Raw genomic sequence first — 17,524 nt, 5'->3', positions numbered from 1 at the left:
GTTCTGTTCTCCCGCTGACTTGAACTTCTTGTCGTTCAACTCAGCAGCTTCTCGATCCTTCTTTATGCTGAGCTAGTGCTTTGCTTAGAACGACTGCGTTTTGTCTTCATGGGCCGTGCGGTCTTGATCTGTTGACTTGGGCTTGACTTTCCCTTATGGGCCTTTAGGCTTTTTATCTTGATGTCTTATAAATCAAATGAACTCAACATTGAACAAACACATTAATGTGAATAAATCAAAGCATTTAAATTTAATGTGTTAGAATATTTTTATCATTCATATAAATAATTTTATCAAATCAAAATCACGTGGAAAAGTGTTTCGACAGTTAATACTTGTTATATGTTTCACAAGAGATTTGAGGTATATTAAGATTGACAAACTATACCACAAAAGCTAGGAGGGAATTTTGTTCTTTAAGAAATTGTGAGTAATTTTTTTTTTAGTTGAACTTGAGTTATGGCTTTAAGGAAGGATGACCTTGTATGGAAATGGAGGGAACAACTAAATCCATCCAATTGGGTTCTTGGGTCGGATAGTATTTTCGGGGTACCAATTTAGTTGGGATGTCCGTTTGCTCTCTCCCGGGTAGCCCTTCTTTACTATAAAAAAAAAAAAAAAAAAAACTAAATCCATCCAATGAAAAGAGATAGATAGAATAGAACTCATCACAATGAAAAGCCACGTCATCATTATCTTATTCCAAATGTAAGGCCCATAACCTCTAATCCTTACTCCTATTATCAAACACAGCCGCATACTCCTACTCTATCTATACCAAATTTTATCCGCTGCATAACCAATCCACCATACTAACCTACACCTTTTATCCCAAACCAACCAGTAGTAGTCAAAGTCAATATTTATGCTATGAACCAATTTGATTGGTAAAGCACTCCTGCTTGCACTCACACAGTATAACTACTTTAACCTATAACCAAAATTACCGGAATTTTAAAAAGGACACTCCCTTTCCTTGCTAGTAGTGTAGAGTTGCTTAAGCATCAATGGCAAAACCAGTATCAATTGAAGTTTATAATCCAAATGGAAAATACAGAGTGGTTAGCACCAAATCCATGCCTGGAACTCGCTGGATCAATCTCTTGATCGAGCAAGATTGCAGACTAGAGGTACCTCTTCTTCTTCTTCATGATTTTTTGTTTTCCTTTATGTTTCTTGCATTGATCACTTGAATATGATGATTCTTCTCTTGGTTCATCTTGATGCTTAGATATGCACACAGAAGAAAACTATTCTGTCTGTTGAGGATATTATTGCTCTAATTGGAGACAAGTGTGATGGAGTGATTGGACAGGTATTTTAATTAATTTCCAATATGTTTGTGAAATTTGGGGATTATTATGATTATTAGGTCTTAAAGTAAGATTGTTGAATTGAATTATGGGTTCAGTTGACAGAAGATTGGGGGGAGACATTGTTTGCAGCTTTAAGCAAGGCAGGAGGGAAGGCTTTTAGTAACATGGCTGTTGGCTACAACAATGTCGATGTTAATGCTGCTACTAAGTATGGTGTTGCTGTTGGTAATACCCCTGTAAGTTTCGCTTCTTTCTAATTTTCACCTCCTTTATTGCTTGCTACTTTTACTCACGGAAACTCCTCTTTAATTGCTTTTTGGCATTTCGTTTCCAAAAGGACACGGAAACTCTGGAAAACCATTACAGTACAAAAGTTTCCTGGAGCATTTTCATAAATATTGAAAATAGTAAAAACGTTTTTGGTTTAGAAGGCAGTTTTTACCGTTAAACAAATCCAATTCGGACTATGATTCTAGCTAATTGAAACTTAATTTTTAGCTAGAACTAAGCTAAAGAACTTCTTAATTGATGATAATTTTTATTCCACAGTTCTAATTTTTCTATTTTCTATGCATTGTTGTAATCATTTGTAGAGTATAAGATACCTTTTTTTATTATTATAATTTTAATATTTATAAATATCTCCCTATATTTTTAATATTTACACATTTCCCGCGTTTCCATTTAGTATATTGTTTAGAAATAACGTTCCTGTGTCTGTTTCAGTGCAACATTTGTTATAATCATTCATTACTTTTAGGGATCTAGCTACTTGTATCAACCAACAAGTTTGAGTTTGTATGTTGTCTCTTATCAGATATGAAATCGAAAATGAAAAATGAAAGAGATGTTGATATTTCTGCAGGGAGTTCTTACAGAAACAACTGCAGAATTAGCAGCTTCTCTGTCTTTAGCAGCAGCTAGAAGGATTGTTGAAGCTGATGAGTTTATGAGGGCAGGCTTATATGATGGATGGCTTCCTCATCTGTATGTCCGATATTGATTCATGTCGAAACATGTTCTAATACTTTCCATTCATATAATTTCATTGACGACGTGGTAGGTTTGTGGGGAACTTGTTGAAAGGACAGACTGTTGGTGTCATTGGAGCTGGTCGTATTGGATCGGCTTATGCCAGAATGATGGTAATTATTTTCATCTCCAAATTTCACATAATTTTCATGAACATATGATTAAACTTCCTTTTTTGCTTTGTTTCTATTATGGATAGGTTGAAGGGTTCAAAATGAATCTCATTTACTATGATCTTTACCAATCCACGCGCCTTGAGAAGTTTGTGACAGGCATGCTGCATAAATCTAATCTTTGAAACGGATTGCTTCCTCACTCTAATTTGCAGTTTATAATGATTTTTACATTAATAATTACAGCTTATGGTGCATTCTTAAAAGCCAATGGCGAGCAGCCGGTTACTTGGAGAAGAGCATCCAGCATGGACGAGGTGCTCCGAGAGGCTGATGTGGTGAGACTCTTTCACTAGGAAGTTAATAATATAAATGTCCTTCTACAAGTCTTGTTAAGAAACTGCATATTTGCAATTGATGTTGCTTGTAGATAAGTCTTCACCCAGTCTTGGATAAGACCACTTATCATTTGATCAACAAAGAAAGCCTTGCAACTATGAAGAAGGTAACTTTGAACCAATTTCGTTTCTTTTGCTACGGACTTATGGACAAGGCAAAAGTTCACTGATAGGGTTGTTTCAATCTTTACTTGTAGGAAGCGATCCTTATAAACTGTAGTAGGGGTCCAGTAGTTGATGAAGTAGCTCTCGTAGAACATTTGAGACAGAATCCTATGTTCCGAGTTGGTCTTGACGTCTTCGAGGTACAACAGAACTAGCTCGCTTGAAATTTATGATAATGGCTTAGGCTAATTTATAACATTTTTTTTTTATCTCTTTGCATCAGGATGAACCATATATGAAGCCTGGGCTTGCTGAAATGAAGAATGCAATTGTTGTACCTCACATTGCTTCTGCTTCCAAGGTAATCTAGATGTGATCACTGAAGAAAATAGTTGAAAAATCTTCCACTTTTATGGCTAATCAGCTCTATGCTATATGCAGTGGACTCGTGAAGGAATGGCTACATTAGCAGCTCTTAACGTCCTGGTATGATTTTAGGTTCATATAGAATTGAAAATGTACTAGTTACTTTACATGACAAGCGTTCAATTCCAGTCATCTTAAATCTCATTTCTAATGTAATTGTATTGCAGGGAAAAATTAAAGGGTACCCCGTATGGGGCAATCCGAACCAAGTTGAGCCATTCTTGAACGAAAATGCTCCTCCTCCAGCTGCAAGTCCGAGTCTTGTGAATGCAAAAGCCTTAGGTAATATTAACCTTTCAAATACTTTCACTGGTTTCTTTTCATTATTGAGGCATCTCTTAATCTTATTATCTTGTTTTTATGGAAGGTCTACCTGTTTCAAAACTATGAAAGACCGAAGAAGACCTGCAGTTCAGTTATATCAGAGTATTGGGGGTTGTTCTGAAATAAGATTTCCCTTATCAGAAGCATTAACAACCATGTAGATGAACTATGAAGAGCAATGTTAGCAAACATTTGCGTTTACGATGTTGCAATATAACTAGCTCTAAAAATTTCATGAATATATGAGCTCTATGCTATTCTGGTCAATGTTTTCACACAATGGCATGATTGTATTATATGTGCAAGTTTCATTCTAATCTATCCCTCTTGTATACATTTCCTCACCTTGTTGCTTGCACAATGAAGACTACAGAGAAGTGCAGAGAAGTTGATTGAAGAAATATACATGCTTAAAACTTCGGTTCTTCTGACCTCACACTTCACCAAAATAAAAGGGAAACTGGAACGAAAACAGACTAGAAAAAAAAAATACATATGCTACTGAACATAAAATATTAACATAACAGATAGGATTTTGGGGTAGATAGAATTCAAGATCTGCAGAAAAGAAATACCGTAAACAGAAAGAACTAGCAATGTGATCAAATCGTTCAAAGCATTGAATTGATGTGGATACATTTCATAGTTCAAATTTGAGCAAAACTACATTATTTCCTTGAGGACCCTAAAATCTTGTCAAGCACAAGCCTTCAGAGCATCATCAAAGACAAATACTGAACATATAGAATTAGTCCTTCATAGCCTTGTACTTGGCTGATCTGAACTGTGCAATGGCCTTGAGGAAGTTATATTCCAATATGAACTCATGCTCATGAGTCGTGTGATAGCTCATTCTTCCACCTTTAGCTGTGGCACTTGAAACTGCAAAATTGAAGATCACTAACTTACAATGATACTTTTGTGGAAAAAACAAGGAATTATTTCTTAGATAGGGCGAAGCTTCTACATACCCATCCAAAGCAACCACGGAGGATTATCATCTGTTCAGGAAGCATGCAACGATCAAGTGTATCTGTCAAACAAGAAAAAATATGATCTTGAGTGTCTTTGAATTTCATTATAGTAGCAAGTTCAGACACATGTACGGGTATATTATACACTCACTAAATTGTTTTCTGGTTTCTTCCAGTAGAATCCTTGAATTGCAATAATAGCTATGTTAGAAGCTATCAGAACAAAAATGCTCAAAGAGTGCTTTCCCATCCACTCCAATGGTGATGTTAGCCATCTATAGCCGTGTATATCTACCTATAACAGAGCAGAACAAGAAGTTGAGAATTTTGAAGTTGTATTTCAGAGGTAAGAAAAATTTGAGCTCTTTCGCTTTGATTTTCAAGAGAGAAATTCACAGAATTTTCACTGTTTCAAGTCTTGTTTGTTTCCAGTGACTTCATTGAAAGAGCAACCAAATTAAATTAGTTGTTTAACCAAGTGTGTTCATTTTGCACCTTTAGTCTCTCACTTTGGGGAAATCTAAGAAGCCATTATTATAGTACAAACTGACACTTAAAACTCACCAATAAGTACGTAGCACAAAATGTGATTCCTGCTGCTGCAGAAGTAATCAGCATATAACTAATTGTGTAGAGAGATTTATTTACAGGTATTTCTGCACAACAAAGACATGGGAGTTAGCAATCAGGAGACATCATATACATATTAAACAGATAAATCTTCGATGGGCAGAAGACTTCTGGATGAAGAACAAATGTTTATTAGCTAATTTGTCCTGAATGATGCCGCTCTTTTGTATTATTTGGAAATCATACCTATAATGGCAAGGAACGACCCAAGGAGAAGAAGTGAAGCTGAGAATGAAAACCAATTTCTTAGACGCCCCTTATGGTCCTGAAAATAATTTGTGTAACATAAATATGATTGACCGCCTATGACAAACTATTTACCATTCTAGAACATATAATGTGCATATATGCTACCTGTATGTGAGCAAGAACATGGCCGCACTGAAGTCCAATTATACAGGTTATTGCAGCTGTTAAAGAACTGGGAATGTGCAGCAAAATATAGTCAATAACCAAATTGCTAGACATCAGGTCAAAGAATAGTATAAAACGTAAAGTATTTTCCATAAAAGAAGTTTGATATCAGAAAAAAGCATTCTAAAAATTCTACAATGTCCATATAATGGCATATGATGTACTTCTGAAACATTGCATCCCAAAATCTTCAATGTACTTTTTTAGCAATTTAAAAGTGATAATTGAAATAAACTGGAACAGGCTATTCCATTACTATGTTCAATCTTTGGTAATGTAGAAACTGTTAATCTGCGCAGGACATAGTAAAGAACTTGAACATATTTAATCCAATATGCCTCAAGAAGGATATACGATAGCATGCAATAGAAAACGGTGACTATTGTCCCTGTTAGCAGACACCATTTGAGAGAGAAACTTAAAACTACGTTGGCTTACTATGTGTCATGCATGGAACAAGATTGGCTCATGCCAAGAACCAAGAAGTCATTACTTCAGGTGAAAACGCTCAACTGAATATTGTAGCTTAATCAGGAATTGAATGTGTGCCCAATAGCATAGAGAAGAACTATTAACAAGAAAATAAAGCAAAATACAAGGTTTGACTGGCCACCTTAAAAGACCTTCTGGATCGTAAGGAGCATGGCACCATGAAGGCGAATCCTCAGAAACTCGACCATTTGTCATATTACATTCCTACGAATTGAAATCTTTATCAGGGTTCAATACAATGCTTATTGATGGAGAGATACCAAAAAAATGATCAGCTCAAAATACCTTCAGATTTCTGAAGACAGGTTTTGCATATAGGTGATTTATACCAAGAAAATAGCGATCAATCATTGCAGCTGCATTACAAGCAGGTCCAAGATCACCTCTTACAGAACAGTTTACCTGTAAAAACATACCACACAACACATGAAATTTCACAACATCGATAATTGAGCAAATAATATGATGATAGCTTCATGCATGAACAATGCTGATAAAAAAATTTACTAGAAGATGATTTAATAAAATTTTATCAACTTCAATATGTAAAAAAAAAAATACATCAATTGTTATTATCATTCTGAGGACAATCTGATGTAGCTATGATTTTCTGTCAATTGTTAATAAGATTCTAGGATATAATATACAAATACCTTTCCAAACCTTCCCAGCATTGCTCTAATTTGAATACAATTCAACAATGGAGGAGCAAACTGATAATAATAAAATAAGCCCTTGAAAGCACATCGGATCTAAGGATTAAAGAATTGATCAAGAAATTTATTATAAGTTCAGGGTTTTACAGCCTTAAAAAGCTTTATGGCTCTGGTCATAAAATGTTTACCTATGTATAAAACAAATTTAGACAAGGAACAAAACCTTCCCAAGTTGTTATCAAAATGCATAAACCACACATCCTAGCAAGTCCCACATACAAAGGCATATAATTCCTACGTGTTTCACTCTAAACTCTGAGCATGGTCTTACCGTGTAAACATTGCTGCTGTTGGTTAATAGTACAGCAGAAGTTGAACTGGATACTTCAAATTGCCAATCCGGAACGTATAAACCATATGATAATCCCATATATATGGCAGCTAGTGAAAATGCAGCAACCCTGGATAGACACGGATTCTTCATTAATCAAAGGAGTAAGGAACAATAAATGTTGACTATAACGATACAACCTATGAATCTATTCCTTATTCTTTAGTTTCATCATTCAAGTCTAACAAAGAAAATCAAGCTTTTAGGAAAAAGACTATCATTACAAGAGAGAACAAACATCAGATCCATGTGACAATTATTTGAACAAGATTATTCAATTACAAATAGAGTTTTCGTCATTTCTCTTGGTGTTCCTTAAATTTTTACTTGAACTGGTGGTTTCTAAATTTGCAAAAGTATTAGTTGAAACCTGCATAGCTTATTCACAAGTGAAAGACGGAGAAGAAATAAAGTTGGCAGATAAATAGATAACTTATAGCCTTATAAGTGATTTTGAAAGACGATATGCTATCCTTTTAAGTTCTGTGGGGGTGCACAGCAAAGTCGATAAAAGCTTACCAATGCAAATAATAATTCTTGAAGAAACCTGCTTCCCTTCGTGGTCGACAAGAAAGCCAGATCTCACATAGAGCCGCGACAATGTATCCAATAGATATTCTCTGGCTTGAATGACAATGAAAACAAGTTTAATAGTGTATATATGTCTATGTATGAGCAAAACATGTGATGCATATGCAAATACTAATACCTGTTTGCTCTAATTTAACCGGGAATCATGCATTGTTCTTAATTACATATATTATCTGTCTTATGAAAATCCAAAACATGCATCCAAATGCGATGTAGGAAATGGTAAAGAAGAAACTCTTTTTCAATCCCCAAGTAATATTGACACAAGAATGATCAACAAACAGAGAAAAGCTATGGACTTGATTTCGTTGGAAGTTATTTGTACCTGTAGAATGCCGAGCAAGCGTATCCTTTCAATGTCAACACCATAGGCCAATGAATTTATGCCATGGAAATAACCACCTGAAATAAAAACTAACATTCTTTCTTGAGACATACAAATACATGCATATCCCATATTTTAGAAGACATCAACAGAGATTGGACCATGAGCTATCAACAAAAATACTATTTGTGAAGAACAGAAGTGCAACAAATAGCCTGAACTTTTCTCTGAAGAATGTTGAAAATAGATACTATTTTACACATACTAACATGCAACAATGAAATAGTCCTCCAGTTATCAGTTACATATCAATGACAATAGGCATACCATTTTTTTCCCTTCAAGAATAATAATTAAAAACAAATTTGAGTCCATAATACAAGATGATAAGGTGCAAATTGAAAATGTTACCTTGAAGAAAAACACCCAAGAGAAACAGTTTTACTGCCCTAACCACAGCCTTCCAAGTAGCGTCTACTTTGTTTGATACTTTCTGAATTCAAAATTCTACTAGTCAAAGAACTAGTACTTCAATTGATATAATTCAAAACCAATTGCTTCTCGAAAGCATGATTAATCAGAGCAAAGCAAAGAATAATCATCCATCAGATGGATATTAAAATCTAAATTATTAAAGAATTTTATGAAGAAATCTTAGTTGTACCTTGTAGACAAGTGCAAGAGAAACTCCAGCAATAAAAAGAAAGAAAGGCATGACAAAATCTGCCAAGCGAAGGCCGTTCCATGGAGAATGAGCAATAATTGGAAAAATGGAACCCACGTAATCAACCAGCATCATAAGCTGAAATTAGCAAAGCAGTAAACAAATTAGAAAGCTGCTAAATCGATACATTCTGATTTCCTGTTAAGCTTGAGGTGAATCAGTAGAAACTAAACACATTCTGGATCACATATTGATTCCATTTAAACAAGTAGAGATTTTCATGAGATGGATCTTAGTAAGGTCTTTGGATTAGTTGTAAGTAGGTTGTGGCAAACAATATTAAAAAAGAATTATGGTGAAAAAGGAGCTGAGAAAGCTAAAGAATGAAGATAAAAAGAAGAAGAAAAGAGAGCTGACAAAGATGCAGAAGCCGCGAAAGACATCGAGAGAAGCAACACGCGTGGAAAGAGGAAGTTGTTGAAGAGCAAGTAAGGGCTCGGAATCAGCCATTTGAAGAGCAGAAACGAAAGAGAAGAAAGGGAGAAGCATTTGATGCTTTTTCCGTTTGCATTTGCAGAGATATAAAACTTTGACTACAAGATTCGGAGTAGACGCCGAGGAGGGAGAAGGGTTGGCAGTTACTAGACAGCGTCAGACAGTTAGGTAGAAAAAAGTTTGAAACTCCGTTGAAATTCCAACCCATCGTTTCGTCCATGGGTTAAACCACTATTTGCCCACAATTTTGTTATCATTTGACACAACTTAAACTTATAAATCTAAGTTTAGAAATTTATTTTTTAATTTTTTAATTTAATTAATTAGTGTGTCAAACAAATTTAATTTAAGACATGACAGACTATCTCCAACCTATTTCGTTATTTTTTATTATATTAAATTATAGGTGCCCGCTATCCTCACTTCCTTTAAAAACAAAGTAAATTTACTTTGTTTCAATAACGAATAGTATTACGACATGTGTCAAATTAATTTAAAATAAATTAAATTATATTAAAAGTTGACATGCTATTACAGGTTACCACTAAATAGGAAAAATTAAAGTTACACAAGGTAGAATATAATTCTATCCACCAAACTACTTTACGGAAATTGACACTACTTTACGGAAAATCTAAAAAACCTTTACAAATTTCCGTAACATTTCTATAATTTTCCGTAAATTAATTATTTTTTGTTAAATTATTAATAAAAAATAATTTTAATTATATCCACCAAACCACTTTACGAAAATTAACACTACTTTACGGAAAATCTGAAAAACCTTTATAAATTTCCGTAACATTTCTATAATTTTCCGTAAATTAATTATTTTTTTGTTAAATTATTAATAAAAAAATAATTTTAATTATATCCACCAAACCACTTTACGAAAATTAACACTACTTTACGGAAAATCTATAAAACCTTTACAAATTTCCGTAACATTTGTATAATTCTACGGAAATTAATTATTTTTGGTAAATTATTAATAAAAAATAATTTTAATTATATCCATCAAATCACTTTACGAAAATTAACACTACTTTACGGAAAATCTAAAAAACCTTTAAAAATTTCCGTAACATTTCTATAATTTTTCGTAAATTAATTATTTTTTATTAAATTATTAATAAAAAAACAATTTTAATTCTATCAACCAAACCACTTTACGAAAATTAACACTACTTTACGAAAAATCTATAAAACCTTTACAAATTTTCGTAACATTTGTATAATTTTTCGTAAATTAATTATTTTTTGTTAAATTATTAAAAAAATAATTTTAATTCTATCCACCAAACAACTTTACGTAAATTGACACTACTTTACGAAAAATCTATAAAACATTTATAAATTTCTGTAACATTTTTATAATTTTACGTAAATTAATTATTTTTTGTTAAATTATTAATAAAAAAATAATTTTAATTCTATCCACCAAACCACTTTACGAAAATTGACACTACTTTACGGAAAATCTATAAAACCTTTACCAATTTCTGTAACATTAGTACAATTTTACGTAAAGCAATTATTTTTTCGTAAAATATTAATAAAAATAATTTTAATTCTATCCACTAAACTATTTTAAGTAATTGCAATACTTGACGTAAAATCCATTAAATCTTTACAAATTTCCATAACATTTGAACGATTTTACGTAAATTAATTTTTGGGAGTTTTTTTTGCGCTTTAGTTAATGTATCAGTAGATTAGTTAGATGTAGCAACCGATATTTTGAAACCTTGTATTTCTGATGTAATATTATGTTGAATGTTTTTTAGGGTTTAAGAGTTATTTGTTCTAAATAAGCAACTGGAGGAGTTATTTATTCCACTTGAGCAATTTGATGAGTTATTTGTTTAAAATAGGATTAAGGTGCAAAAATACCCCTAACGTTTTGGGCCAGGATCAATTTTACCCCTAACGTCTAAAATGGTGCAATTTTACCCTTAACGTTGGAAGCCAGGAGCAATTTTACCCCTAACGTTGATAAATTGGTTCAATTTGAGAAATAATTGATCAAACTGTCTTCTCGGTCATGAATTTTGTCATTTACATTTCACATGTGCATCATTTTATCAGTAACAGATCGCAAGCATATGTTGGGATGTGAAAAAAATAAAAAATATACTGTCTTTTTGTACGAACTAGACAAAAAAAATCAAAAAAATCACCGAATTTATAAATATTAATCTTCAATTCTATTATTAAATTATAAAAAATATGAAATCTCTTTTTTAAAAACGAATTGTTATACAATTGGTGTAGAATAAGAAACAAAAATATATGTGTTTTATAATAGTGTCTGAAATTAATCCAATTTATTAACGTTAGGGGTAAAATTGCTCTTGGCTTCTAACGTTAGGGGTAAAATTGCACTATTTTAGACGTTAGGGGTAAAATTGCTCCTAATCTAAAAAGTTAGGAGTATTTTTGCACCTTAACCCTTTAAAATAAGCAAGGTGGGGGATAAATTATCACAAATCTAAATTCGGGGGTTAGTTACGTAAAATTATAAAAATGTTACGGAAATTTGTAAATGTTTTATAGATTTTCCGTAAAGCAATGTCAATTTACGTAAAGTTGTTTGGTGGATAGAATTAAAATTATTTTTTATTAATAATTTACCAAAAAATAATTAATTTACGTAAAATTATAGAAATGTTACGGAAATTTGTAAAGGTTTTATAGATTTTCCGTAAAGTAGTGTCAATTTACGTAAATGGTTTGGTGGATAGAATTAAAATTATTTTTTATTAATAATTTACCAAAAATAATTATTTTACGTAAAATTATACAAATATTACGGAAATTTATAAAGGTTTTATAGATTTTCGGTAAAGTAGTGTCAATTTACGTAAAGTGGTTTGGTAGATATAATTAAAATTATTTTTTTAATAATTTAACAGAAAATAATTAATTTACGTAAAATTATACAAATGTTACGGAAATTTGTAAAGGTTTTATAGATTTTTCGTAAAGTAGTGTTAATTTTCGTAAAGTGGTTTGGTGGATAGAATTAAAATTATTTTTTATTAATAATTTAACAAAAAATAATTAATTTACGTAAGATTATAGAAATGTTACGGAAATTTGTAAAGGTTTTATAGATTTTCCGTAAAGTAGTGTCAATTTTCGTAAAGTGGTTTGGTGGATAGAATTAAATTTTTTTTTATTAATAATTTAACAAAAAAATAATTAATTTACATAAAATTATAGAAATGTTACGGAAATTTGTAAATGTTTTATAGATTTTCCGTAAAGTAGTGTCAATTTACGTAAATTTGTTTGGTGAATAGAATTAAAATTATTTTTTATTAATAATTTATCAAAAATAATTAATTTCCGTAGAATTATACAAATGTTACGGAAATTTATAAATGTTTTATAGATTTTCCGTAAAGTAGTGTCAATTTTCGTAAAGTGGTTTGGTGGATAAAATTAAAATTATTTTTTATTAATAATTTACCAAAAATAATTAATTTCCGTAGAATTATACAAATGTTACGGAAATTTGTAAAGGTTTTATAGATTTTCCGTAAAGTAGTGTTAATTTTCGTAAAGTGGTTTGATGGATAGAATTAAAATTATTTTTTTATTAATAATTTAATAAAAAATAATTAATTTACGGAAAATTATAGAAATGTTACGGAAATTTGTAAAGGTTTTTTAGATTTTCCGTAAAGTAGTGTTAATTTTCGTAAAGTGATTTGATGGATATAATTAAAATTATTTTTTATTAATAATTTAACAAAAAAATAATTAATTTACGGAAAATTATAGAAATATTACGGAAATTTGTAAAGGTTTTTGAGATTTTCTGTAAAGTAGTGTTAATTTTCGTAAAGTGGTTTGGTGGATATAATTAAAATTATTTTTTATTAATAATTTAACAAAAAATAATTAATTTACGGAAAATTATAGAAATGTTACGGAAAATTGTAAAGGTTTTTTAGATTTTCCGTAAAGTAGTGTCAATTTCCGTAAAGTAGTTTGGTGGATAGAATTATATTCTACCTTGTGTAACTTTAATTTTCCCTATTTAGTGGTAACCTGTAATAGCAGGTCAACTTTTAATATAATTTAATTTATTTTAAATTAATTTGACACATGTGGCAATACTATTCGTTATTGAAACAAAGTAAATTTACTTTGTTTTTAAAGAAAGTGAGGATAGCGGACACCTTAAATTGTATTTTTTTTCTCGTTTTTCTGTTTTAATATTGTTATAATGTTTTTTTCAAATCTATTTCCTCATTTCATCTTTCTTTTTTGGTAGGGATCATTTCATCTTTCTAAATATAAAATTCCTTTCGAATAATAATATTATATAATAAAATATTCAATAACTACATTTATATATAAAAATATATGCTAAAAAAATAATAATAATATATTATTTAGTGTTGCATCAAATTTGTTTTGATGCAACATCAATTTTAATAAAAAAAAACTGTGTATTCATCAAAATAAGGTTAGTGATGATGGTTGGAGAGCCAACCAAATCCCCTCTTCAATATTAATTTGATGTTGAATAGGAGATATTGTAAAGTGTGAAGTTCATTTTTTTTCAAAATATAGCTGTTTTATCATATTTCTATCAAATTAAGTGAAATTTCATGATTATTAAAAAAAAAAGTGAAATTTTATCAAAAATTAAATGTGACTAAAAAAATAACAAATTTTTGAATAGCTGCATCCTTTGCTAAATAAATTGTTAGCTTGTAAAATTTTTAGATAAATATTTTATTACTCTTTCATATTTTACTTGATATACTGCTATTTATTATTTTTAATGACATATCATAAAAAATTTAAATTTAGTTTCATTTAGTGATTTAACTAGTTTTTGTCCCGTGCGATGCACGGATTCGTCTTAACATATAAATATTAACAAAGATATTATCTAATAATTACAATTAATGATATGTATATAAATTAAATATTATTATTGCATTTTCACATTTACTTTAAATAATTATTTATAGATAAATATAATAATATAATTAAAATTAATATATAAAATATATATTTTTATATTTTTTATCAGTAAAAAAGGTGGAAATGACATCTCAGCTCCATTGTTACTGTTTTATATTATATATATAGATATACAGAGAATTAGAGAGATTTTAGAGATTAATTTAAATTCTGTAGAACTCTTAGATATAGTACGGATAAAATAATCTTTTTATAGATAAATATGATAATATAATTAAAATTAATATATTATATTTTTTATCAGTAAAAAAAGAGGAAGTGACCCCCCGGCTCTATCGTTACTGTTTTATATTATATATAGATATGTAGAGAATTAGAGAGATTAATTTAAATTCTGTAGAACCCTTAGATATAGTACGGATAAAATAATCTATTTGTAAATAAATTTAATAATATGATTAAAATTAATATATTATATATTATATTTTTTATCAGTAAAAAAGGAGGAAGTGACATCTCAGCTCCATCGTTACTGTTTTATATTATATATAGATTAATACGTTTTTTTAAAATATTAATTTATCCTTACTTATTAATAAAAATTATATTTATAATAACTAGACTTTATCATATGTTACATTTAAAAAAAACTTCATATTTTACCCTTTAATATTTAAATTTTTATACTAAAAAAATCATTACTTAAAATATCAGAATACATTTTTATATTTTATTTTTATCATCTCTTTATCTCGACTATCTCAATGTCAATCTCATCCTTCTCTCTCCTATGTTTTAAAATTATAGTTATTTTTTTATATATTGAATTGGAGAGTGAGAATAATTCACATCTTTTTTTTTTTGTTTTTTTTTTAAAGAAAAAGAAATCAAATTGAGCGTTGATTTTGATATTCCCTAATAACAAAATATTTTAAGATGAATTGTTGAAAAAGAGATAAAAAAAAACATATAACTGCATGTACTTTCATTTTCATTTGCTAATGACATTAGCTAAGAAGTATGCAATTATATTTATATAATTTATTAAATAATTAATTTAAGATATTTTTATATTAGTTAGTTTTACCTAATAATAATAATCAATTATAATAAATAACAGAACATCAATAGTAATTTGTGGTTTAAAATACTAATTAATTTACAATATTTTTCATTACAAACGCAATCTGTGATTTGCAAAATTATACAACTATATTGTTTTTTCCTTTATTTTTATTGTGAAAGTCTCTAATTAATCTCTGTTGATTTATAATACGAGAGTGACATCCCTATTATAATAAACATATTTTGAGGTATTTAAATTTAGGAATTCTATATATTAAGTTTTTATATACATTTAATTTTTAATTTTTTAATTTTTGTAATATGACTACAAACTATAAACTACATGCTATATATGAGATTTGTTGTGTTTTTATTTTAGTTGTATTTTTTAGTCTTTTTTGCTCTTTGTAGTCTATTTATTCCCTTTGTGGTTTTTATATTAGACTTTAGCCCTGTACTTGGGTAATGTTTTATTTCTTGCTATTGTTGTTTTGTACTTGAACTTGTTCATCTAATGTATTTTCTATAAAAAAAAAAAAAAAAAAACTATAAACTACATGCACAATTAAACTCATATTACTGATCTAATATGACTATTTTTATATATCATTCTCTCTATTTAAAAAGTGATATACTAGCAGGGGTGTAACTAGTGAACTTTGGTCAAGGACCTCAATTAAATTTAGACTTATTTAAAATATTGTGGTGAATATTAGGGTACAATGATTGATCATATGAATACCACAGATATGCTAGATTCTAACGTGGCTAATTTTCTCCCCAAATAAGGAAGATGGCATATCAAATTAATTCCTCAAAAGAAATGTTTCTTTTTATGAAAGAAGAAATTATATTTCTACCAAAAAAAAAAAAAAAAAAAAAGAAATTATATAATGTTGAAAACAGAAAAACGGTGACAAACAATTATGAATCCTTTTATTCGTAATAAAGGAAACATGATTTATATTTTGGTTTCTTTAAGTTGAAGTTTAGATTGGAATGATTGAATTGTATGAATATACAGAATAGGTAGTAATTGGATGAAGCATCTTTATTCTTTAACAAACTTTATTGTTGGTTGAGTAAGAAATCATCTAATTTCTGAAAAAGGTAAGTCTTTTCCTGATAAAAAAACGAAATTCCAAACTTGCACTACAAAAAAATATAATTCTATTTGTACACGATAACTTACTAATAATACCTAATCACCCACCTTATTGAAATTTATAATTAATATTCTGGTATTTTAAGAATACATATAATCAAAATTGAGCAGTTTATACAGAAAAGAAAAGAAGAAATATAATTTATGTTTGAAGATAAAAGCATGAATGAGCATGGAGATATAATTGAGGTAGAAATGAAATGAAATGTGGGTTAAATTAAAATGCATTATTGTAAGAGAAGAGATGAAAACTCACAAAGATACAGAGGCCACGGAAGACATCAAGAGAAGCAATTCTTCTGTTGCTCTTTGAATTAGAATGCTGCTGTTCAATTTGCAGTATCAAACCGTAGCCTGATCCCATTTTTGAAGATAATATTCAAAGAGACAAGACAATATCCTTCCACATGCTCTCAAATAACTTCTTGTCTTTTATTTATACCACAACCTATCCTCTATATATATATAACAATATCATCATGTGGGATCCATATATTACTACGTGTCACTACAAGATTTGCTTACACCACTTATATATTTTCATTGCCCTTTCCTACCTACATAATTAACTCCTCTAATTGCATGCTTTTTATGTTAATTTAAATAAAAAAAAAACATTTGATAATGAGTCATTTTAGTGATATGTGGAGAAGGTAATAAAAAATAATAACAAGTCGTTTAGAACGGTAGACTTGTGATTGAATGAGGTCAACCAGCCATATAATATAATTGAGGATGCCCTTCTTTTTAGATTTTATCCGTGTCTTAACTTAGTGAAGCAGATACATACCAATTTATCCTACCTTTTTACCTAATTTTCTTTTTAACTTTTTTTTTTATTATTTTATTTATAACCACAATTTTAATTTCTGTAACTACTGTTTCAATTAGCTTCTCAACTTATTATTCCAACAATATATATATATATATATATGAAAGTTTAATTAGGAGATTAGGTTTCCGCTTCTGCATTAATTAAGATTAGGGACGGCAATGGATAC

General features: G+C 29.6%; 2 protein-coding genes across 3 annotated transcripts; one reads left to right on the top strand and one right to left on the bottom strand.

Annotated features, from left to right (window-relative positions):
- Positions 1 to 961: 961 nt before the first annotated feature.
- On the top strand, positions 962 to 4,033 carry LOC136222916 (glycerate dehydrogenase). The gene is made up of 13 exons (XM_066010603.1): positions 962 to 1,130; positions 1,232 to 1,315; positions 1,412 to 1,552; positions 2,182 to 2,303; positions 2,380 to 2,461; positions 2,548 to 2,620; positions 2,708 to 2,799; positions 2,892 to 2,966; positions 3,057 to 3,164; positions 3,248 to 3,325; positions 3,406 to 3,450; positions 3,558 to 3,672; positions 3,758 to 4,033. The coding sequence occupies exons 1-13, from the start codon at positions 1,008 to 1,010 to the stop codon at positions 3,778 to 3,780; spliced, it is 1,161 nt and encodes a 386-aa protein (XP_065866675.1). The 5' UTR covers positions 962 to 1,007; the 3' UTR covers positions 3,781 to 4,033.
- Positions 4,034 to 4,191: 158 nt separating this feature from the next.
- On the bottom strand, positions 4,192 to 16,967 carry LOC136222915 (uncharacterized). Of its 2 annotated transcripts, none has more exons than XM_066010602.1 (14): positions 16,780 to 16,967; positions 8,852 to 8,989; positions 8,599 to 8,680; positions 8,188 to 8,264; positions 7,791 to 7,891; positions 7,212 to 7,341; positions 6,510 to 6,626; positions 6,346 to 6,428; positions 5,673 to 5,739; positions 5,505 to 5,583; positions 5,253 to 5,344; positions 4,840 to 4,983; positions 4,686 to 4,747; positions 4,192 to 4,596 (listed from the first exon to the last, which is right to left on the bottom strand). In XM_066010602.1, the coding sequence occupies exons 1-13, from the start codon at positions 16,885 to 16,887 to the stop codon at positions 4,712 to 4,714; spliced, it is 1,254 nt and encodes a 417-aa protein (XP_065866674.1). In that variant the 5' UTR covers positions 16,888 to 16,967; the 3' UTR covers positions 4,192 to 4,596; positions 4,686 to 4,711. The 2 variants fall into 2 exon arrangements, with proteins under 2 accessions (XP_065866674.1, XP_065866673.1); XM_066010601.1 differs by lacking the exon at positions 16,780 to 16,967 and adding an exon at positions 9,269 to 9,522.
- Positions 16,968 to 17,524: the final 557 nt, after the last annotated feature.

The sequence above is a fragment of the Euphorbia lathyris genome, chromosome 3 (assembly GCF_963576675.1).
Source record: "Euphorbia lathyris chromosome 3, ddEupLath1.1, whole genome shotgun sequence".
In the NCBI taxonomy this organism is placed as follows: Eukaryota; Viridiplantae; Streptophyta; class Magnoliopsida; order Malpighiales; family Euphorbiaceae; genus Euphorbia; species Euphorbia lathyris.
This window is presented reverse-complemented; position numbering and strand designations above follow the sequence as displayed.

Bases quoted from the DNA above. Each gene is read 5' to 3' on its own strand.
- LOC136222916 (XM_066010603.1), top strand. From the start codon at position 1,008: ATGGCAAAACCAGTATCAATTGAAGTTTATAATCCAAATGGAAAATAC. The intron at 2,304-2,379 runs GTATGTCCGATA...ACGACGTGGTAG, and splicing joins GATGGATGGCTTCCTCATCT to GTTTGTGGGGAACTTGTTGA. The intron at 3,673-3,757 runs GTAATATTAACC...TTTTTATGGAAG, and splicing joins TGTGAATGCAAAAGCCTTAG to GTCTACCTGTTTCAAAACTA.
- LOC136222915 (XM_066010601.1), bottom strand. From the start codon at position 9,400: ATGCTTCTCCCTTTCTTCTCTTTCGTTTCTGCTCTTCAAATGGCTGAT. The intron at 8,990-9,268 runs GTCAGCTCTCTT...TGCTAATTTCAG, and splicing joins TTCGCGGCTTCTGCATCTTT to CTTATGATGCTGGTTGATTA. The intron at 4,984-5,252 runs GTGAGTTTTAAG...GCTCTGTTATAG, and splicing joins TTTGTGCTACGTACTTATTG to GTAGATATACACGGCTATAG.